Genomic DNA, 25636 nt, shown 5'->3' with positions numbered 1-25636 from the left:
TGGGAATTTTGATTGTAGTTATGTTGATTTACAGATTAGTACACTACATAACCAAATAGAATGTCATGGAACCACATTGAAGTACCAAAAATCTGTTAAGTCACACTTAATGATAAAACATTAGATATAATTTTACTAAAGTTTACAATAAGTGAAACACGTTCTCAATTACATCTACTAGTTACTTTGGGGCTCTTGGCCAATGTAAATGTCATAAACATGGAAAATAATAACTCTCATTAATTTGAGATGTTAATATTAAAAACAAAAACACATGGCAAGCAATTCATACATAGAACTAAAATAGTTACTTGGCCAAATTAAAAACAAACATGCAAAATTTAGTACTTTTCCTATAGACCAATAATATCTGAAATAGTACTTGGGAAATATAAAATTGTTTCTGATGGATAAAATCAATAATATCCATGGGGATTATATGAAGTAATGATAAAATTTTGTTGACAATTCAATGAGCTGAAAAATAGATATACCATGTTCATGGATGGAAATATTCATGAATGAATTATGCTTTATTTCTACTTTGCTTCATTCTTACATAGTTTGATGAGTGTTTTATTAACTAGAAAACAATGCTTTATGTAATGTGTGAATGTGATGTTTTGTGTGAAATATTCTATATTAGATTAAGCTGACTCATGGCATTATTTAGGTCATTTATATCATATGAATTTTCTACCAATAATTGAGAGAAGAGTGTTGAAACAGCTAATTGTCATTGTCAATGTATTTATTCTATTTCAGTTTTATTGCTTTACTTAGTAATTTTTGAAGGTCTGCTATTAGATGTGCATTTACTATTATATCTTCTTTATAAATTGATTCAGTCATTACTGTGAAATGTCCTGCTTTATCTTTGGTATTATCCAACCTGCAGTCTAATTTTGTCCTTAAGATTAATACAACTATTTCAGTATTATTAGTAATATTTGCATGTTATATATTTACCATTCTTTTACTTAAAAAGTTGTTTGTATCTTTCTATTTAAAGCAGATCATGCTTTTTCATACAATGGTATAATATAAGCTTCTATTACTACCTCTCAGGTCTTCTGAATTCTGGACATCTACAACAGATAGTATGACAGCTCTAGAATATAACTCTAATGTCTAAGAGCAATCTGTCCCATTTCCAGTCAATTCTAACTGACAGAAAAATCTTACACGTTTAATCAAAAGCTGACTTCCTTATCATATTTATTGCTATGGGACTATCCTCAAGATTAGAAAATAAGTTAATCACTTCTGTACCACTGTATCTTTTCAGATATTTAAAATATTATCTTTTAAGTTCAACAGTTCTTTCCTCAATGTACTTTTATAAAAGTTTGTATTTCTAAATGATCCATCAGATTTCAATGCCCACGGAGATAGTGCAAATGTCTTTAAAACTTAATGCTTAATGCCTACTACAAGGAAAGTTCTTAATACACAATTAGGTGAACAGGAAGAAAAAAAATTACTGTTCTTTTTAACTTCCTACTGTAGACAATTTTAATTTGTCAATATTTTTCTTAAATTAAGAAAGCCAGAAGCTGGGAACTTGAAAGAGCTAGTAAATTTTCTATTCTTGAAAATAACATTTTCTAAAAAATGTGCTTGGTATTTAGAAATATATGAATCTTTTCACCAACTAATTAAGACCAAAAAAAAAAAAAATTTACAACTTACTTCACTGTAGCACTTAGAAGAAAGTTCAGCTGTGGCATTAACAGGTTGTCTGGGGCTGATAAATAACGATCAAACTGAACCTAATTGAACAGAGAAATATAAAACATAACGCACAGATATCTACATACATCTTACATACAATCATCACTTTTAAAGGTTAAGTATAATTTCATATTTCAAATAATGTGTTCTTTGTATTCAAAATGAGTTATTTCTTATATATCTCACCTAAAGCTCTAGAAAGCTGCCAACTTTGAAATATAGTCAATATTAGCAATATACCCACTTTAAAAAATTCTGAACCTGAATGTAAGCTTTATCTTAATCTCTCTTACCAGTCTTTCTCACTAATAATGTGAACAAGTCATCAGATTTCTAGTCTACTTACTTTTAAATCCACAATCTGTTAATTATGCATTCATCAAATTAATATTTATTGAGCACCTAATATTTGACAAGTATTGATAGATTATAAGAACACAATGGTGAGCAAAAAGACCATCTGCTGGCTTCATAGAGCTATGGCTTAGTAAGAGGTAGTAAACAAGTAACAGTATAGAATATAATTACAAAATATGTACATACTATGAAGAAAAAAAAATCTACATTTTAAAAGTATAAGTCAAGAGGATGAACCTAGTCTGTGTGTTTAGCAAAAGCATCTCTGAGGAAAGGGCACTTGAAGTGAGACCTTAAAGAATGAACATTAGGTATGTAGGTAATAGAAGTTCAGTGTCTGGAACAGCATAGATGAAGGCTTGAGCTGAGAAAATGGCAAGATAAGTAGAGATCAATTTTTATAGGATTTGTATGCTTTTAAAAAGGATATTAATTCTTACTATGAAAGCATTAGGAAACCATTAAATGGGGAAGTAATCAGATTTGAGTTTTAAGAAGCTAACTCAAGCTACAGGAAGAAGAATGGGATACAAGGTCATGGTCGATGCAAAGACAAGCAGGAGCTACTGCAGCATCTGGGACCACAAGGGCAATAAAGATGCAAAGAGAAGATATTTGAGAGAATTAGTCAAGTCATTGATAGGGCTAGTGATAAGGTGAAGAGATGTAGTTTCAGATTTTAGATCTATATCATTTAATTCACAAGTTTTGTCACAAGTTATAAATATGTATTAATAAAATGTTAACATGTATTTCACAAAGTTAAGTTTATTCTTTATACATTTATTTATATGATAGCTACAACTCTTACTAGATCATATCTATTTTCATTCTAGTTCTTAGAATGATGCCTAGAAAATAGTGAATACTGTGTAAAATAACTGAAACAGTAAATGGAGAGATGCTATTACCACTTTGAGTTAATAAGACACTTGGAAGTTAAGATAACACCTGACTTTGATGGTGGTGGCAGTGGGGGGACAAGGTTAGAAGAGTTCAGTTTAAGATGTTCATCTTAATTGTTTTTAAAGTTTAATGCCAGGCACGTGACAATTATGATGGAGCTTAAATATATATTAGGGGGTTATATTATGGAGTGGGTATATGTCAGGAGGGAAAGAGAAGGAGAGAAAGAAAACATGTATTTGTTGAGTACTAACTAATGTCACTTACATCTGTGTACACATAAGCCTTCACTTTAGGGGGGATAAGTACCCTGAAGTAGGATTACTGGGTAGTGATAGCATATATTTAACATTCTAAGAAACTTACAATGTTTCTGAAAAGATGTATTTATTTATGCATACAGACCTGGGGTGCAGGCCAGAGATGCAGGGGCAATGAGAGGATTCACCAGAGACAGAATGGGGAGCAGAACAGGAAGACTGACAAAGTACACTGCTGTGCGGAGCAGTGGGTGGGTCAGGAGAGGTCTGCCACGCCATGTGGTCACCTCCGGGGCCCAGGATCAAACTTACACTGAAGCGGTTGCAGCTAGCTTGCAGAGCTGTGTCCAAACCCATTGTGCCACCAGGGAAGGCACAAAACTTATAACTTTTTTCATAATTCTAAAAATTACCCATTTTATTTTAAATTTTAGAGTAAAATTTTCTTTGCAGTACTAATTTTTACTGCTATGTTTAAGATGTGGAAATTATCACCAACACTTCTCTATCTAGTGTTTAAAATCTACCTTGTCCAAAATCATTACCGTCAATTCTGTTATTTTTCTTTGCATTTGTTAGATATCCTGAGGGCATATTTCTTTATTTTCAATTAAATTTAACTGTAAGATGACAGATAAGAAAGTCAATCCTGGCATAAAAAAGTGTCATCTTAATGAACTAGTAATTAAAGTAAACCACTGTGGAGGCCAAGTATATATATATTTAAATACTTAAGATTGGTGATACAGAGTAGTATTTAAGAGTGTAAGTAAAGGCTGAATGGTACTTAAACTATTAAGAGTTTAAAGAATTAATAAATGGAAAATGCTTGGCAAACTCAATGAATGTTGATGGCTATTGCTGTTATTCATGCCTGTTGTTACTGCTGCTAGCAGTGCTGTCACTATTATAAAGCTGCTAAAGGAGTTCATTCCCATAAGACATAAGAGCTAAATGACTTCAGCATCAAATCAACTGGTGAATATGCATACTGAGTTATCAGAAAATTCATGACACATTTTTGCTTGAAAACAGAAAAAATGTGCCATGACTTTCTCCGACAACCCAATAGACACACAGTATACACACAAGAAATGGAGGAGTAGGGTGGAGAGGAGAGTTTGGAGGGGGATGGATGGCGTATGGTGGAGGACTATGGGTAGCTTGGTGGTGTATGTGGTGTGGTAGCATTCATCTGAGCAGGTGAGATCCAATACCACTGGATCTCATACAGTGTTGTAAATGAAGTTACTTCAATAAAAATAAATGAATGAATTAAAAAAAAACAAAACAGAAACATGCCACAAAAAGTGGCACTTAGGCACAGAGGATATATAAATTGTTCATTTTAAGAAAAGGTGATAAAGTGAAGGTTCTGTGAGTTTCATACTCAAAGGTATTATTTTAAGACTGGACTCCAATTTCAGTTACCATCTCAGGAGGAAGTCAAGAACTATAAACCAAGGATGATGAAACAAGAAGCCTGTAATAGCAATAAGCTAACTTATATCTCTCTCCTATTAGATTAGGAAAAGTCAAAAAATAAAGAAAACCTCAATAGGAATTATGAGACTATTAGGGTATGGTAGGATATTACTACAAATTTATAGTTTGGTCAGACCCCTTAAGTTAAAATAATTGTTTTGTTATCATTATTGGGCCCAATGTGAATGCAGCATACTGAGGAATAAAAATTACCACTTAGCACAAATTACCACACTGAAAAAAATTAAGAAGTGTTTCAAAAGGAAGCCTATATTGAAATGCTTTATGATGCACTTACCATTGCTGCTTTCAATGCTACCGAATCTAGGTTGGGCAAATTGGCTAAAGAACCCTATAAAAAAAGGAATACATATTTCAGTTCATTTATGGAACACGGTTTGTTAATGCAAGACCCAATTTGGAAAGTTAGCTTATTTTCAAAGGACTCAAGCTTCATCTCTTTAATGTCAGTTTATATAAAGGCACTCAGTAACAATTACTGGAGAGAGTAGTAAGAATGGAAATCTCAGGACACCTGAGGTATATTCATAAGCCAAGAAGAAAAGGGAATGAAGCTCTTAGAAGATGACAGTAAGACATGGAGGCTTTCAGAATTGCATTTTGATAATTGCAGACAGTATTAAAAGGTAGCAGAACTGGTTTCTCTTCATAGAAAACTGCTTACTGCTTTAGCAAAAGAAAAAATCCAGAACTTATGATTTTAGAGAGTTTTATTTAAGAGTTTCTGTGTCAAAAATATTCTTTATGTTTAAATCACTTAAAAGAATTCTTTGCCTTTTAAAGAAAGATGTTTATGTGGTTTTCTAGGATCCCACCACTCCACTATCTCTGCATGAGTTTAAAACAAATGTAAGCTATTGATATAGTAATCTATAATCTATCCATTCACTTAACTGATAATGATATATAGGACCCTGAAAAATTTATCAAATATAAATATTCTTTAGACATTCTATAACATAATTTTTCATTAATATATTTCAGCAATGCAATATTTTCATTCCTTTTAGCTAAAGTAGCAGTTTAAAAAAGTATTGCTATTTGAGGCACTCAATTGTATCTTAAGAAGCCATCTAAGCCATATGAGAACCACACATTCATCATACATATACAAATGTAATCTCAATCTTCTGAGAAACCATATGATACAGATATTTTTATTCTTTCCAGTCCACAGATGAGGAAATAGTTAGAGGTCACTTCCTCCGTGAAAGACTGCTGCAATAAAGTGCTGTTAAGCACTCATATTGAATATTAAAGTCAATATTAAAATCCAGAGTCTAGCTCTAGACTAGTTGCTGGTTACCAACAACCACATTCTTACCTGTTCTGGCTTATGTTGCTGTACAGTGTTATAGATGTAACTCAGGCCTGATCTAGTTAAAACATAAGAAGCTTGTTCATTTATAAGTGTGTCCAAATGTGCTTCAATCTAAAATAAAACATAATAGAAAGAAAATATTTTAAAAGAGAAATAAGACTACAGTAGAAATAAAATTCTCTTAGCTATTCATCATGAACTTGTCCCTCGTAGAGATCATGAGGCCAGACAACAAGGTAAAAGGACTTGTTCTATAGCAAAGGCTTTGCCTTCCTTCAAAGAGAATTCCTCCTACAAAAGGGAGGGAAAGGTATTAAAGAAAAAGGAAAAAAGATAACAGAGGAGGATTCCAGAACTATCACTAGTTGAGTTTCTCAGCTCTTTTAATAAGTATAACACAAACAAAAACACTAAGGAGTAAACATCAACTTAGAAATAGAATTCTGGGAAGATGAGGGTCAGGCATGCCTGACCTCCTGACCACCTAACTTTTCCAACTTGCTGGACTATTCAACCCAATGTGTTATCTGAATATGCCAGAGAAAATCCCACTAGAATTGAGGCAATGAGTTCTGCAGAGGAGAAGGAAGGTCTGTGACAAAAAAAGGGACAGTTGAGGACAGAGCAGAAGGTTAGCAAAGATAATCAAGAACTGCCTAAGAAGACTGGCTATTGGCTATGGATTATATGTGATCACCTTTATGCTCTTTGAGAAGCCACCTAATGCTAACTGGGGGGCAGTAGCTAATGGGGGAGGACGGGGACTTTCCTGCGATGAAGCATCCTTACTTGGATGAAGTTTGTTCCTCCCTTACTTTTACCAGTACAGCCCTGGAAGTTTGGAGGTCTTCCATTTTTCACAAACAAGCTTGCCAAGAGAATAGTATCCTACTATTTGTTATCATCAGAAAGCTTGCTATTGTTTCAAATAACTCCCAACAGCTGAGGCCCACTTCTCCTAAAAAACTTACAACTGATGCAAAATAGGTGAGTAGAGTCTAAGAGAAAATCCAGGTTTTCAAAAAAGACCTATTTATTTATGCATAGCACAACTATGCATAACTGTGGGTGTAGGCCAGAGGTGCAGAGGGGAGGGTGGAGAGTGAGAGGATTCATGAGAGATAGAATGAAGAGCAGAACAGGTGGATTTACTGAAATACAGTGCTAAGGGAAGCTGGAGACACTGGAGCAGTCTGCCACATCATATGTGTGTTAGCTCCCTCACCAGGGATCAAGCTCAGGCTACAGCAGTGATAGCACTGTGACTTCACCCTTAGGCCACTAGGGAGGCCTAGGGAAATCTGTTTGAATAATCAGAATAAGTACCTTTCCCTGATGTAATACTATTCAAAGACATGTAGCACTTTAATTTTTTTTTAAATGAATGCTCAAGAAGCCCACGATTTACTTGATCTACTGAAAGTCAAAGAAAAACAGAATGTGCAATTATAAACATTTAGTAAATCAAATTGGGTCTGAAAGATAATGCAAGAAAGGTAATATTTAGCAAACATCAAAGAAATAAAGTGGAGATAGATTTTTTTGAAAAGCAGACAGATTCAGAAGATAAAGCTAACTATGGACAGGTACTTCAGAATATAAAATTTAAGAGATGGAGATTGAGCAAAGCCGACGTTTGAATCTTCAGACTGAAATGGCTCTAAAAGAAGATCATAGGGGAGATAATGCCAAGAGAAGCATACTAGAAAATATTCCGAAGAAATATCCCCATGAAAACCCTTTATAAATTTCCAGATACAGAATAGGTTACCGTGAACAAAAAAAAGCCAGGCTAGTTGGCACTTCCAACTTGAAACACTGATTGAGGCTAAATCAGAGTGGAAGAAAAGAAGTCTTTGACAGGAAATGTCTAAAAATCAAGATTCTTTTATTCAGCAAAAGCAAGCGTTACTTGGGCGGGGTCACATAAGCCAGTCTCCACACTCTGTACAGCCTGCTGTCACACTGACGCGGACAGGTCCAAGCAATCAGCACTGCCAGCAGCACGTCCGTGAATGTAAAGCAAGCACAGGCATAAGAAGCACAGTGGGACTTGACAAATGGCAGTAGAACAGTCTGATGAAACATGATCTAACTAAACTTAAGATTTGGATCAAAACTCAAACCAGAAGTCAACTATCTGATAAATTCTATAAATAGCTTTGTTTTAGTCATTTTACAGACTCTTAAGTGATATCATTTGGTTTACTGGACTAGAGTGCCTGGTATACCAAATTGTAATGTTTTGCCTAACACTGGTTTACACATAGATAAAAATATATCTGTCCTCTGTAACACCTTCTGTACTAGCTACACAGCTTGAAAAATATAGCACATTATTCACAGTTCAGAAGCTGAAATTTGCATACAAAATAACCATTCAAATTGATCAGAAAAGTTTCATTCTGCCACCATATACTATGGTTTGTATCAAATATCTTACCTAGAACATATTCTGTCTTCAACACAAAACTGATATACTGAGAGAAAGAGAGATACCTGCCATCAGAATATAGAAAGGAATTCATTTTTAGGAATTAGGTCATTGAAATTAGGCTACAGTCACCTACTGAGATCTATCAAATAGAGAAAAAGTACGGCAAAATTTACCTGAAACTGTAGCATTTCCAGACGTTTATCAGTGAATTCAAAGAGAGCTAATGTTGTCTTCATCATATACAATGAATTGACCATGAATGTGGCCATGTCAGCTGTGCCTAGATTGCTGGCTGATACAGTACACATCTGGAGGAGAGGGTCTAAGACACATGATAATACCTACAAATGAAAAATGAAGTTACTCTTTATTTTCCAATCAGTGACATAGGCCTGAGTTAATAGTATTCCAGAGTAAATGCCACACGAACTGGAAGCAGGTCAACTTAGAGAAGCACATCAGAACGAATAAATGGCATAATAATCATAATAGTTCTTTAAAATGAGCGTTATTGAATAAGCACTTTTTACATTTAAGTGAATTGGTTTAATGTTTGAAGGAAAAATCAGTAAGAGAAGAGGGTATATCAAAACATATGGGCTGTAAATGTCAGATTTATAACAGAATGTGTAACAGAGAAGCAATAAATAATCACTAAAAATGAATTTACAACATACCTGCACAAAATCAGCTTGACGAGCATCTAATGGTACAACTGAAGAATCATGAGATGCCAAAACTTCACGCAATAATGTGAGTGTCTGATTTAATGCAGAACTTGGCCCAAGATCAGGTGGTGGGAGTTCAACCTACAAAAAAAGTATGGGTTATCCATTCTTTACATATTATTGCCAGTTAATGTTAAAATGATGCATACAGAATATGTAAAACATTGGCTGACACATTATAAAATCTATAATTTATCAATATTTTGTAATATACTAACCAACACAGAAAGTGACACCAGATTTTTTGTTAGATTATCTGGTAATATATATCATAATGTAGAATCTGTATTTAAATTTTTTTTAATGTGAAGAAACAATTATCTTTGTAGTATTTTCACATGGATTAAAAATGGCCTACTAATTTATTTTTCAGCATAAAGTCTAAGAATAAACAAACCAGAGACTAGCAGTTCACAAATTATATATGAGAATCATCACCCACTCTCAGATCCACATTTCAGGTTCAGGGCCTAGGGATATTTCTAAAAACACTCCAGAAGATTCTCAAGAGACTGAACTACAAGTCACACATCACAGAAACAAAACATTGCTACAGAAATTATGGACTCTGGTGTAAAACAGATTAATTTCACATTTTAGATCTACAACTTAACTAGTGTGACTTTGGAAAAATTATTTGACTTGGCACTTCAGAGGGATTATGCAAGTATTAAATGAAATTATTACATCTAAACTACTGAGTAGAATGCAATGCCTGGCACTCACTTATCAAAAGATATGACAAGTTCATTATCTCTTCTTGGGATAATCATGATATCTAAAGAGAGAGAGGTCTTTGAATTTACTTTATTTTAAAGAGTATTTATAATGCTGATATGTCAGATTTTGTTAATGAAACTAAATCTGGTTACTTGGATGATATCCACATAAGAGATTATATATAGCTTCATGTCAAGTAGAAAGCAAGGTGTCAGAATTTTTAAATATAAGAACTTATATTTAAAACATTTTATGAATAAAAATTAATGCATAAGTGACATCAACATGAATGGCAAAATATAGATCTTGGAAAATCTCCTTCATAAAAGCAACTAGGAAAAAACATGAGAAAGTTTATGTGGAAAACAAAAAATAAAGTCCATCTATAGGGGGAAAAAGAAGTTAACAGAAACATTCCCTCAAAAGCCCAGAGTGGGTTTACTAGCCATAAACTATAAACTAGTTTTTTTTTTTTAAATATTTATTTACTTATGCATACAGAACTAGGACACAGGTCAGAGATGTGGGGGCAGTGAGAGGCTTCACCCTAGATAGAGTTGACTGATAAAGTACACTGCTGAGGGAGCAGCGGGTAGGTCAGGAGAGGTCTGCTGTGCCATATATAATCTCTTATATGGATATCATCCATCAGGGGCAGATGGGGATCAAAGTCATGCTGAAGTGGCTTCAGCTTTTTAGTGCTGTGCCACCATGGAGGGCCCAATAAACCAGTTATTTTAAAGAACTAAAGGAAATCATGTTAATGAACTAAACCATAACAATATCTCACTGAGAAAATATAAAGAGACAAAACTGATGAAAAAAATAATTGAAATGAAAAATTAACTAAGGAATCAAGAAAAGATATGAATAGACAGACTAAATAAGCAGTGAGTTTAAATATAGGTCAATTAAGAGTACCCTGAGGAGAGGAAAAATAAAAAGAATGAACGAAAATGAACAGGGACCTGTGGGACACCGTCAGCATCATAAAGACAATGAGGCTCTTAAAAGGAGAGTTGAGCTGAAATACCTAAAACAATAATGGTAGAAGACTCACCAAATGTGATCAGATATAAACAATCTAAATACCCAAGAAGCTCATAAAATCTAAGCAGAATAAACTTAAATAGATCCACACTTAAAAACAACATACTCAAAAGAGAATCTAAAAATCAATAAAAGGAGTTCTCAATAAGATTAATAGCTTTTTTTTTGTTTTCTTTCCCTTTTCAACAGTTTATTTTTCCATCATTTTGTGCATTTTTCCATCTCAGTTGTAATTCCCTTGGGGTTTCCCATCACCAAATCACCCATGTGCTATCACCGAAGTCCAGTACATTTCCCTCCCCCCACTGTTTTTGACCTCATTCCCCACTCCACCCCATAAAATGTCTCTGGTATGTAGCTGTTCATTATTATTATTTTCTCGCTTCGTCTGTTATACTCCTGCTATGAGTGAAACCATTCACTATTTTTCCTTTTCTTTCTGGCTTATTTCACTAAGCATGATCTTTTCCAGCTCCATCCATGTTGCTGCAAAAGGCAAGTGTTTACTTATTTCTTTTTGGTTGCTGGGTAATATTCCATTGTGTATATGTACCTCATCCAGTCATCCACTTTTGGGCATTTGGGTTGTTTCCATGTCTTTCCAATTGTAAATAATGCAGCATTAAACATGGGGATGCAGGCATCTTTTTGAATCAGTGTTTTTGTGTCTTTTCAGTAGATACCTAGTAGTGGGATTGCTGAGTCATAGGGAAGCTCCATGTTAAGCAGTTTGAGGAACCTTCAAACAGTTTTCTATAGTGGTTGTAATCGTTTGCATTCCCACCAGCAGTGCAGGAATTCCTTTTTCTCACATCCTCTACAACATTAGTTGTTTAAAGATGTGCCATTCTCACTGGGGTGAGGTGGTATCTCATTGTGGTTTTAATTTGCATCTCTCGTATTACGAGTGATGTTGAACATTTTTGCTTATGCTTGTTGGCCATCTGCATTTCGTCTTTGGAGAAGTGTCTCCAATGGGCAGCTCTTCTGCCCACTATCTGATGGGGTTGTTTATTTTTGTTGAGTTTCATCAGTTCTTTGTATATCTTTGTGATCAATCCTTTACCACTAGTTTTGTGTGAGAAAATTTTTTCCCAATCAGTGGGATGTCTGTCTTTTGTAATGTCTCTTTTGCTATACAGAAGCTCTTTAATTTGATATAGTCCCATCTATTTATCCTTGCCTTCCCTATCTTTGCATTGGATGTTGTATCTTTAAAGATGCGGCTGAAGTGCAGGTGGTGTAGTGTTTGGCCCATCTTTGCTTCCAGGTATTTTATGGTTTCTAATAGCTCATTTCTTATCAGAAAACATGGAGGTCAGAAGACATGAGATGACATATCAAAGACTGAAGGAAGTAGACTAAGAATTCTATATTAAATCAAATTTTCAGTAATGAAGGAGGGAGTAAGACATTTCCAATAAACAAAATTTCTTTACTACCAAACCTGTTCTACAAAAAATATTAAAGGATATTCTTCAGGCTAAAATAAAGCGATGTTAGACAATAACTCAAATTCATAGGTAAATATACAATATGAAAGTACTTCTGTTTGTAAATCTTTTCTTTTTCTTATTTGATTTACTAGACACCTGCATAAAGCAATAATTACAAAAGACACAAAATATAAAAAGATGTAATTTGCAACAATAATAGCATTAAGGAAAACAGGGCTATAAAAGGAACAAAACTTCTGTATACTGTTGAAAGCTGGTGTAATCTGAATTATATCATTATAAATTGACGATTTTTACTGCAACTCTCAGGTCACCACTAAAAAAAAGAACTCTTTCAGATCTGTGGACACACTAACATAACAGAGTAATGAAGGAACTAAGAGAACACTTAAAGACATACAAGTACAAAGGGCAAAATGGCAGACATAATAAATCATACTTTGTTAGTAATTAAATTACATGTAAATGCATTGAAGCTTACTCTAAAAAAGCAAAGACTAGGAGCTGGATTAAAAAACATGATCAAGGACCCTCCCCGGTGACATAGGGGCTAAAGTACAGCACTAAACAAGCTAAAGCCACTTCAGCATGAGTTCGGTTCCAGCCCCAAGATGATCCTCTCCTGACCCACCCACTGCTCCCCTCAGCAGTGTGCTTCATTAGTGGGCCTGTTCTGCTCCCCACTCTGTCTCTGGTGAATCCTCTCACTGTCCCTGCATCTCTGGCCTGTACCCCAGTTCTGTAAGCATAAATAAATAAATCTTAACAAAAAAAACAAAAAACAAAAAAACATGATCCAACTATACGCTGCCTTTAAGAAACAGGTTTTAGTTTTAAAGACACAAATAGGTTGAAAGTAATAAGTTACAAAGATAGATTAAAACTAGAATGGCTACACTACAATCAGACAAAACAAACTTTATAATCAAAACTCTTACTAAAAACACCAAAAAAAGATATCTTACAATGTTTGTCATCATGAAGACATGACAATGAAAATCATGCATCTAACAACAAAGCCCAAAGTACTTTAAGACAAAACTGATATATTTGAAGGGAAAAATCTCACAGTAATGGAATATTTTAAGTTTCATAGCTTATTCAATTTTGTTTCCTTTTTCCTATTAAATTCAAATAAATCGTAACTACCAAAAACTCTAGGCTATGATGTTATCTAAAGTACTGTGTATTCATTCATCTAATTTATGGAGATGCACAAAATATTGCTAAATAATTTTACTTCTAAGTTGAGGGGGTTTTAAAAACACCCTTTTTTGTGCTTTTCTATATGGTTTGAATTATTTGTAAGTATATGCATATGATATGCTTTAAAAATATTTGAAAGATAACTAATTCTTGTTCCTTAAGCTGACTGAAACATACAACCTATTAATAATAATCAGTTTAGGGTCACAAGGTATGTATGATTGTTTCTACCTATGTGTTTTCATATATTTTAGAATAAATTTATTTAATAAGTGTTCTCATAATTTAGAAATTTAATTAAAACATACAGGTATTGCATATACATGAACAGAAGCTATTTATATAAGTTAGTCAGTAAAATCTTTGTTAGCAATCCAATAGCTTTACTGTAGAAACAGGCAGTCACATAAAATAGAGCAACTATGCATATGTGTTCCAATACCTTCATAAATAGAAAAAATAAGCTACCCGGGGAGCTGTGAGGAGTAGATAAAATGCATGATTAGGATCTTAAATGTTTAGCGTGTAATTTTTTTCTTCTTTGTAATGTGTAATGTCCTCTTCCAACTTTAAAATTATAGTACAGTGTTTTATGAAAAAACAAAAATATTCAAGGAACATCTTTAAAAATTCACATAAGAATTTCTCAACAGAAGACCAATGATAAAAATTTTATGCGCCAGTAACAGCATCTAGAGGAGTCTTACTATCCCCTTGACTTAAAAGTTTTAAAAAGCTCTGAAAACTTGAAAGTGAAGCCCCTACTTGTTATTGTCAGAGTGAGTGGTAAGTGGCACAAGTGGGAACTCACTTCATTCAACAGCTACCATTATCTAAGCCGTCTTTAAACAGCCCTCACATCAGCAACAGGTCAGAATCACACTTGTAAAGTCAAGTGAAAACCAAGATTTCTGACTTTACAGTTTTATAGAAATAATGAAAAGAAAATCTAAAGAAGAGGAATACCTGATAAAAATCCTTTTGTCACTTCAATGAAATTCTATTCTAATGGTTAAACTTTATACAGGTCTGTCTTTCTTCGCAAGTCCCTTCATCACACTCCTGTTCTTACTTCATACTGACCTTTTGTCTTCTGTATCTATATAAAGGGCTGTGGAGCCCAAATACAACGCTATAATTAAGGAGGTTTTATTATTTAGAAAACCTGTCAAAAGTAACAGCAGTTAAGAAACAAACCTTATGAATTTTATATAGAATCACAATATAGAAATTCTCATAAGTTTTAACCTATGCAGCGAATAACTTATTCACATTCCATATTCTTGGTACTGCTGACTAGCAGTAGCAGATGCATCCTCAGAGTGATGTGAAAGGGAAGAAAAGGTGTTAATAATATAGCTGTCACTTGGACCAGGCCTTGAGGTAATAATAGAAATCTTAAACACTAGTAGGAAAAAGTTCAAGAAAATCTAAACTTTTCCCAGTAAGAAAGGTCTACATCTTTCTTAGTCTGTTCTACTTTATCTTTTTCTTCTACTTACTGTGAGAGATATGCTAATCAAACCCATAAGGAGATACAACTCACACTTCTTAAAAGTGGTCCAGATCAAAAAGATCAGAAACAAATGTTAGCAAAGATGTGGAGAAAAATGAAGAACCTCTTAAACTTGTTGGTGAGAATAGGTTAGTCCAGCCCCCATGGAAAACAACATAGAGGTTTCTCAAAATAGTGGATCTTACATATGACCCGGAAATTCCACTCCTAGGTATGACTGAATGTAAAAGCACTAATTCAAAGGAAAATATGCACTTGCATCCCATTCTTGCACTATTTACAATAACCAAAATACTGAAACTACCCTTAATGCCTAGAAACGGATGAGCGGGTCAGGAATATGTGGTATGTATGCACAATGGAATACTACTCGGTTATTAAGATCAATTCTTGCCATTTGTGACAACATAAATGGAGGAAATTTCGCTATGTGAAATGTCAGGAGAAGACATACCAGGTGATGTCATTTACATGTGGAACATACAGAAATAAAGGGTTGGATAAGATCAAATTAATATGAAGCTTAGAAATATGATGGTAGAACTAAGGATACCATAGGGGTTGGGAGAAAAGAGAGGGAACACAATGGACTGTGGTGGTGCACTATGGGTGATTTGGTGGTGGGAATGGTGTAGTAACACCCACAAACAGTGTTTCTCTAATGCACAAACAGTGTTGTAAACCAGTTATTAAAAAAGAAAAGAAAAACAAGGAATAACTTTATGACCTTGGGATAGGCAAAAATTAATCATATAGAACTGAATTAAAATTAAGAACTCTGTTCCTCAAAATACACATTAAGAGAGTAAAGACTGGTCAAATCTGAGAGAGATTATTTGAAGTACTTAATATTGCATAAAGAACTTACAAGTGATTTTTGGCATATAGTATTTGGATAATTATATGGCAATTAATATATACAAATACAAAAATTTAGTAAATCATATACTTAAATGTGTACTGCTAGTTATAACTACACTGAAAAAGAAAGTTCATTTGATATTTCCTGTTTGTGTTATAATTGAAAATCAATATTTTATGAGTTGATCCAAATTCATGAATATAATCAGTAATAATTATTAATAAAGGAGCTTTGTTAAAGACAGATTCATAATTTTTAGGTACATTTTCCAATTAAGTCCTAGTTATAAGAAAAATTTCACAATTGAAAGGCAATGAAACCTTTATATTCCATATGTCAGAACCTCTTTCAGAAATGTGTAACACTAGACAAATTTTAATGTGACTATGACACTTATCATTTTGGGATAGCTAATCTGCCTTTATCAGAGAAAAATGAAAATGTTGTACCATCAAAATTCCAAAAGCTGCTTTTGTGATCTCATTCCATGGCTAATTTTAGTTTTGTTCTTTCAAATATCTTCTATTATAGGTCTTTTAAGGTTCTGTTCTGTAGCTTCTTGGAAGACCACTGAATCATCTACTTCCAAAAAGACCCCAACCATCCAAATAAAACAGTCATTTATAAACTAATTTATTTTACATATTTTTTGTTCTGTCTCATATATGCGTATGTATGTATTTATGTATATATATGTGTATAAATATAGTTGGGATATTGACATATGGAATTTTTTAACCGATGCAAGATTGAAATACAAAAAAAAGCTGTACATAGTTTCTGTAAGTAATTTAATGAGTTTGGACATAAGTATTGATATATACTCATTAAACCACCTCATTACATATCCATTATCTCCAAGTTTCCTCTCACCCTAATGAATCAACACATATTTATAAGCATACAGTTTTAAAGTCAATTAAACTGTTCAACATAATTCGAAAGTATAAAGTAACACTGGCTTGAAATTTTATTAAAAGATTTATTTTTATTTATGCATACAAAAACTAGGGTATAATTCAGAGGTGTAGGGGTAAGAGGATTCAACAAAGAGCTGGGCATAGAACAGGAAATCTACTGAGATATGCTGCTGAGAGGAGCAGCAGGTGAGACAGGAGAGGTCTGCAGCAACTCATGGGTTAGCTCCCTGGGATCTAACTCAAGCCTCAATGGCTGGTGATGGCTTGATAACAATGAGACTTTAACCCCTGAGTCACCTGGGAGGGCCCTGGTTTAAAAAATTTTCAACCATTTATTTATTTCCAACTCTTAATACACATACTTTTATTTAAAATTTACAAAGCTGGGCTGTCCCTGGTGGCACAACTGGTTAAAGACACCAGCACTATGAAGCTATCTGCAGCCACTGTGGCAGGAGTTCAATCCCCATGCAGAGAGGTGACCTATATTGCACAACAGACCTCACCTGTTCTGACCACTGCTCCCCCCAGCAGTGTATTTCAGTCAATCTGCCTGTTCTGCTCCCCACTCTGCCTCTGATGAGTCCTCTCACCCCTCCTACCCCTGTACCTCTGGCCTGTACCCCAGTTCTTGTATGCATAAAAAAATAAATCTTAAAAAATAAAATAAAATTTACAAAGCTTTTTAGTATTTAGCAGAATACTTGGTTTGGTTCATTTGTTTTTCTTGGCAGAATTTGTAAGAAGTAATACAAATCTTCAATTAGTAATCTAGAGTAATAGTTTTTAAACTTTTTTTTAAAGATTTATTTATGCATACAAAACTGGGGTACAGGCCAGAGTTTCAGGGGTGGTGAGGAGGATTCACCAGAGACAGAATGGGGAGAACAGGCAGATTGACTAGTATACTGCTGAGGGGAGCAGCGGGCAAGACAAGAGTGGTCTGCTGTGCCATGTGGGTCACCTTCAGGGTGGGGATCCAACTGGCACTTTTAGCAGCTGTGGCTAGCTTGCAGCGCTATGCTTTAACCCACTATGCACCAGGGAGGGCCTATAGTTTTCAAACTTTTAATGTGTGTGCACATGAAAAAGTAGAGAACATTGTTAAAATGCATAAGCTGATTCAGTTGATCTGGGTAGCATATGAGGTTTTTTGTTTGTCTAATAAGCTCTGAACTGATACCCAAGCTACTTGATCCATGCATTCAACTTTGTAGGGTAAGAAGTTATTTTAAACAGTAACCAGTTACTAAAATTTAAATCATATTTAAAGGATCATGTAAGGTTTTTTTATTTCCCCCAGAGGACTGAGCAAATAAAGCTTATTAAGCTGATATGAATTTTATTCATGACATGCCATATCCTTTTATTGTTATGCTACAATAGTGGAAAGAACTTTTTGGAAATGTATGTTTTTTAAAATGATATGGTATTAATAACTTTTGCAGCATGGATACATATTCTTTATATTCTTTATATTTTGCTAAAGTTTTACTGATATGCCACTGATTAACAATACATTATGGATTTGGAGGGACACATCTTCACCCTGATGTGTGTATAAGATTCACCTCACCTACCACCAAAGTTCTAATTCGCTTTAGACACTGCTCGATTTGCAGTTACGAATGTCTGAGAAGAGACTGATAAGAAAGGAAGTACGCATGCTTCAATATTAAGTGCTTCAAACTGCATTGTTAGGGAAAAGGTACATCTTTCAATGAAATGATGTCCCTGAATTTTCTTTTTCTCATAACAGAAAGAGAGTTAGTTCCCAAATGTCTTTTTAAAAGCACAGAAGGAATTATGATATAAAAAAGATAGAGAATCCATCTCTGCCTGTAACTTTACTTTAAAAGCCATTCTTCCTAATAATGTTACTTTCCACTCAAAATTCTATACAAAAATTTCCATTTGGCTGCTTCACTAATGAAGACCACTCTGTAATAAGTGGCTTTTTTCCCCAGAAAGTTAAGTCTTTTAAAGAGGAAGTAAATGGTTTGTAAGATGCAGAATTATAAAATAAAGAACATTAAATTTTAATAAAAGATAACTCTTGAAAAATCCTGAAGTGGTTATAAATTTAAGCAATATGCAAAGCATTAACAGTATCATATTCCAAACTCAATTTAAATGTAAAATATCTTTAAATGTGCCCCAATTCATATCTGAGAAAAACATTATCAAAAATAAATATTGTTTAAAATGACACAATACATAACAAAATGCATTCCCTCCTCTTTAATATTTTGGAAAAAAATTGATATTAGTATTAATTTCTTAACTGTTAGAATTCATAATGATGCCATCAGGTTTAACACTCTTATTTGGGGGAAGATTTTTGATTATTTATTAAATCTACTAGTTCTACATTTATGCAAATCACCTACTTCTTTTGAGATTTAATTTAGCAACTTTTATATTTTTAGAAACGTGCCTGTTTTAGTTTATCCCCAATTTACTGGCATAGAGATGTTCATACTCCTCTTATTTCTGTAGAATTGCTACAAATGTCCCTACTTTGATTTTAGTAATGTGACTTACCCTATTTTTTTAAGTTCACGTAGGTAAAGGTTAGTCAATTTTTTTACGATTTTCAAAGAATCTTTTTTTGTTTGATATTCTCTATTTTTTTCTATTCTTAATTTCATTCATCTTTGCTCTGATCTTCAGTTTTCTTCCTTCTGCCTCATATGGGTTCAGTGTATTTTTTCTTTTTCTAGTTCCTAAATTTATAAAGTTATGTTGTTGATTTTCTAGATCTTTTCTTAAAATGTTTATGTAGACATAAATTTTCCTTTTCCTGCTATTTTCACTGTGTCCTTAAGTTTCAGTGAGTTGTGATTTCATTTTCATTTGCCTTTAAGCAGTTTTCAGTTTCCCCCACACTTTTGGTCTATATCAAGTTCTTGTATGCATAAATAAATAAACTTAAAAAAATTACCTGACATTTAATTTGTGACCTAAAATATAATGTATCATGGAAAATGAGCTCCTTGGATTTGAGAATGGGTAATGTTCTGTGCATGGCTGATAAATCTCATTGGTTTTTGTATTAAGTCCCCTATCTCTTTATTTTTCCTCTGTGTTGTCAATATATCCATTTATATAATTGAGGTAACTGAAGTTGTCAACTATTATTATATAGCTATTTATCTCTTTAAGTCTGTTTTGCTTCATCTATTTTCATGGTTTGTCATTAGGTAAGTAAATATTTATAATTGGTCTAGCTTCTTTCTATAGTGAAACTTTTATTATGTAATTCTATATCACCTACGACCTTTTTGATTTCAAATCTATTTTGCCCACTTGTATAACCACTTGCACTTTTTTTTTTATTTAGTATTGGAATAAAATATCTTCCTTTCTTTTTACTTTCAATCACTTTGTGTCTCTGGCTCTACAGAAAGTGTCTTGCAGACAGTTGGATCATGAACTTTTATACATTCTGCTATTTTCTGCCTTTTGGTTGAATTTAATCCACTTCCATTTAAAGTTAATTAGTGACTTTTCCATTTAAGTTATTACATTTAATATCCTAAAGTTGTTACATTCTAATCTGAATTTATATCAGTTTATTTTCAATAATAAAACTGTGCACTTAAATTCCTCCATCTCTACCTGTTTCAATTACTTATGTCACAAAATTATATCTTTACAGATGTGGACTTAAAAACGACCTAATTATTCTTTTTAATGAATTAATCTCTTAAATTATGTAGAAAATATAATGACAAATTAGTTATAATGCTAGCTCTTAGCATTATATCTGAAAATTTGTCTTTTAAATCATGTAGTATACAAAAAGTAGAGTTACAAAGCTTTGTTACAATATTAACTTTTAACTGCCAGTGTAGTTACCTACACTGAGATCTTAATTTTTTTAGAGCTTGGAGTTACTATTGTCTTCACAATTCATACTGCATTCCTTGAGCATTTCCACAAGGGAGGTCTAATTGCATTTAATTCTCTCAGTTTTTGTTTATTCGTGACATCTTAATTTCTTTCTCAACCTTGAAGATATTTTTGCCAAGTAAATAATTCAGATAAATTTTTTGTTTTTTTTTTTACTTTTTTCAGCACTTTGAAAATAGCTGTCATTGTTTACTGCCATTTGTCTCTCAGAAATATGTCAATGATCCATGTGATGCATTGCTACCCATTGCTAATTTCAAGATTATTGTTGGCTCTCAAACAATCTGATTATGTGTTTTGATGTGGGTCTCTGGGTTAATCTTCTTAAAGTTTGTTGAGCTCTTGGAATGTTTATATTCATGTTTTTCATTAAATCTGAAAACCTCTTAGCCATTAATTATTCAAATATCACCTCTGCCCCTTCTCTCATTTTTCTTCTGCATTTTTCATGAGTATGTGGATTCTCTTGACAGTATTTCACTGGTCCCTTAGGCTCTATTCATTTTTCTTTTAATCATTTTTCTATTTTTTTCCTCACCGGATAATTTCCACTGTCATGTCTTTAACTTAACTGCATTTTTCTTCAACCTACTAGTGAATGTTTCATTTCAATTACTGTACTTTTCAACTCCAGTATTTTTTTTTTTTTTAAGAGTGTCTATCAGTACTGGTGTTTTAATTGTTTATACACTGCTACCCTTGTAGCTCTACATCTTTAAAAGAGCTGTTTTAAAGTCTTTGCTTAGTAAGTATGCCACAGTTTTTTTTCAGAAATTGTTTCTGGTAATCTTTTCCTTTGAATGGGCCATACTTTCCTGTTCATTTGTATGTCTTGTGATTTTTGTTGAAAATGAATACACTTTGGAGTCTAATAAAGTGGTCACCTTGGAAATAACGTTGACATCCTTCCCTAAGGATTTTTCTGTTTTCAATTGCTCTAAGCTGTTTTTGTAGCAGGTATAAAAGGTAGGTATAAAATTAAGGTCTTTCAGGTCTTTTTTTTGAGCCTGTTCCTTTTCCTGGAGCTGTATAGTTATTTTCATACTTCATGATATATGCAATTGGTTTTGATGTCTTTAATATTTATATTTCAAAAAGGGAAAATGACACAAGCTATGCAACGTCTATCATCTGACAGATTCCGGGTAGATTGGGAAAAGCTCTGAAAAATCGGACTTTCCACTGCTAGCTTATGTTATGACCTCCCTTTTTTGTATAACTGTAATATCAAAATATTCTGAACAACTTTCAGCTTACAATTGGACTGCCTTGGCTGCACAAGGCCTGCCTGCCTTGACAAGCAAACACTGCACCAAGGTGAAAAAATTCCCCTGAAGTCAAGTGACTTGACTACTGTCTGATAAAAGCAAAAGGGCTGTTTTTTGCAAAGTCTCTCTCACTGCCGGATGGATGGAGGAAAACCCAAATCTTATCATTCTATTATCTCACCTAGCCTTCTATTCAGCTTTTTAAAGAACTACTCAAACTTTCTATTGTCTGGCCTTTAGATGTGGAAATTCATCCAGGTTGCCTGTTTTGAACCTAGTCAAGTTTTCCACCTGCTACACCTTAAAGGAATCCACAAAAGTCTTCGGCTAGTTTTTCAGGATTCTACTATGTAGTCTTTAGATAAGGAAATTCACCTATGTCTCCTATTCAGAGATTTGATTAACAAGGAATTTCCTCTTCTGTCTCCCAAGATGACTCAGGCAGAAAAACAAAAACCCATTAAGTAGTAGATAAGGTTTAGTTGAGCTCCACTATTGTAATATTAGTCATAAACTCTGTACACCTATATACCTGTTTTTAACCTTGATTGATTTTGGAATGTTATATCTCAGCTAAAGGGCAATACGACCCTAAACTGTTCTTAGAAAAAAAACATGATTGTAATCTCTCAGCCCAGTTCGTGTGCTGATGTCATCCCACTGCTTGCTCCTAATGTATAAAATAAACCTCTGCTGAAGGCAGAGCAGGAAGACTTGCACCCAACTCTGACTCCCGTGTCTTCCTCGTCCCCCTTTCCCTTTTTTCTCCTTCTCCCCTTTTTTTAGGAATCTCCACTCGCGGACACCTTCCTACCTTAGGGTCCTGCCTGTCTTGCCTCCAGACACCTCAATAGTTGGAGCTGGTCTCCGACAGGAAAAGAGAAAAAATACAGAAGGGTAAAAAAGTGTGTTGGTTGACTACAATTTAAAAGTGAAAATAGCTTCATTTTGTTAGCAGAGGCTAGATATTGCTGTGAGCGGCTCACTTTGGTAGGACCTTGATATACCTTTAATGAAATATTGAATATAGTATTTCAACGAGGGTATATTATTCATTATGGAAGAAAATGATGGTGATTATGTGTTATATTTGGAAACCGCAATCTAGCTTTTCATTTAAAAATACGGATATTGAAAATGGTTTGGGTGGTGTCTAAGAATCAGAGAAAAAAACAGTCAATCTCCCATGTCATGCAGATGAAGATACTGAGTGTGGGGAGGAGAGGCTGGAAGGTGTGACACAAGTGAGACATGAGAATCCATCTCATTTGTCTCATTAGGCCAAAACTAAAAACAAAAACTAGATTTTGAGGGACTGCTGTAAATAAATGGCCTATATAGTGACATGAATGCAGGTAAAATGATGTGACACTGTGATTCTGTATAATCTGAACTACATAATGTAAAATACAGGTTATGGATCTGGAAAAAAAAAAAAGGTGTGTTGGTTGAAATGCCCACAAGGGCACCTTAGTCAGAGAGGGTGGTGCTTGCACAATGGCAGGGGCTACTAATGGCCAACCCCTCTTTAACCTCTATAATCAGAAGCAACAATTAGCAATCAAAACACAGATACCTCTGAGGTTTGGAGGACAGTGTCCTTTCTGTCCACCCTAGCTCCATAAGCCCTGTACAAGATGCTTCAGGAACAAGTGCACAGCTGGAGCTGTGGATGGGAAGATGGGTAGTTCCTACTGTGCTAAGTAAGAGTTAAAAATAACTGAAATTAAGCATCACTTGTCTCCAAACATTCTCCTGGAAATAACAAGTATTCAATAGACTCGAGTTCCAGTTACACTAGGAAGATTCTGCAAGGGCAACTGCCTAGATAAGGAGGCAGATTTCTGATGCTTCCTATGCTGCCATTTTCTATAAGCATATTTTTACAAAGTATAGACACAACTTCCTTTCTAAAACAATTTTTTAGTTCCATAGCTTTTCTGTTAATTCTCTTGGATTTTTTTTTCCCAAGCAGTTACAACCACAGAATCTATAAATGTCTAGTACTTTGAAATATTTATTTCTCTTATTTCTTGATCTAGTCTTGCTATTATTTAAAAGTAGTATTGGTAAATTATTAGCAAGCATTCTTTTTATTTTTTCTTGGAGTATATTTCTAATACTTCTATCTTAATTATAGTCTTTTAGTATTATTGATCTCTATAGGACTCTATAGGACTCTGGAAGTATTCTTTAATTTATTATCCACTAAAAATTTTCCCACCAACAAGTTGATCAAATATCATGATAACATAAAATTTTTCTTAGTTAAGACAGAAATATTTAATGTATTTTCTAGTACATTCTTATATTTTCTAGAAACATTCTTCTATTCTAGGAATAACTTGCACTTGATTTTAATATAATGTTGAATTTCACTTAAAAATATTTCATATTACTTTTTTCTTTTTTAAAGAAAATTTAAAAAGTGACTGATTTCTGTTTTTTACTTTTGTACTATCTTTCGTGCTTCTGTCTTAGTATTATACCTCATAAACGGTATTGGGAATGTTTCCATATTCTTCATTCTGGAGAATAATTGGTTCTTTGCAGATGCGAATCAAGTTATCTATACAATCTTTACTAGCTCTAACAGCATGTTTCTTAACTAATTTTTCTTTTGCCTCTAGGTATAATGAAGTTTCCTACTTCTTTTGAATCATTTTTCATTATAGTCTTAAAATCATACTTTTGTTAATTTCTTCAGAAAATTTTGACACAAGGTAAATATGGTATCTCAAAATTAAGATTAAAACCAACAAGTTTTAATCTTCATCTCTGATAATCTCTACTTATGATGTGATTAATTTTTTTTTTCCTTTGGATAAAGGGTTGTCAGAGGTTGTCAATTAAGTCAATTTTCTTGATCATCAGTTTTCTTTTCTTTCCTACTAATTTATCATAAAAATTTCATTCCCTCTATCCTGTCACTATTCATTTTATTGTTCTCTTTCAAATTTCATAACATGAATGCCTAGTACATTTTATTTTTAGTCTTTAGAGTCCCATATGTTTTTCAATTGGTAAAGCTTTTGGGTAATGCTCATCAATGTGCCTTTCCACATACTACAATCTGTCTCCTTGCTTAGTAAAGCATGGATCGTCTATTTAATGCCAAAGATAACAAACCTGCTGTCCTTGTTTTACTACAACTCTTCATTAACTATGCTCTCCTTCTTGAAAATCCATTCTCATGACTTTTCTGACCAATCCCTCTCCTCAATTTCCTCTTGGCCCTTTTCAAACTGGCTACCCTCCTATCTATAGGCCATGTCATTTTTCAAGTGATTTTTCTAAGAAATAATAAATTTGTTTATTGGAGTCACCCATGATATCAGAAAATAGACTCCAGGTTAAGATTTCTCTGAACTTAAGAACATGAAAATTGACCAAATGCTCTGGACAGCTATTGACTGTTCTATACTATACTGCAAAATTTGTGCCTAATATAATCAGACTATTATATATATATA

The 25636-nt window shown here is 33.6% G+C and overlaps 1 protein-coding gene across 1 annotated transcript in view; it reads right to left on the bottom strand.

The window, feature by feature from the left end:
• Window positions 1-25636, bottom strand: part of COG6 (component of oligomeric golgi complex 6) — a 66758-nt gene that overhangs the window by 5669 nt on the left and 35453 nt on the right. The window contains exons 14-18 of the mRNA XM_004680228.2: window positions 9199-9330; window positions 8695-8862; window positions 6088-6195; window positions 5041-5094; window positions 1693-1772 (exon numbers count right to left, since the gene is read on the bottom strand). Coding sequence (XP_004680285.1) covers window positions 1693-1772; window positions 5041-5094; window positions 6088-6195; window positions 8695-8862; window positions 9199-9330 — 542 coding nt within the window. The remainder of the gene's footprint in view (window positions 1-1692; window positions 1773-5040; window positions 5095-6087; window positions 6196-8694; window positions 8863-9198; window positions 9331-25636) is intronic.

This window comes from Condylura cristata, unplaced genomic scaffold (assembly GCF_000260355.1).
Source record: "Condylura cristata isolate star-nosed mole 26May11 unplaced genomic scaffold, ConCri1.0 scaffold00010, whole genome shotgun sequence".
Taxonomy (NCBI): domain Eukaryota; kingdom Metazoa; phylum Chordata; class Mammalia; order Eulipotyphla; family Talpidae; genus Condylura; species Condylura cristata.
Note: the sequence above shows the minus strand (reverse complement) of the source record. Positions and strands in the feature narration are given on the sequence as shown.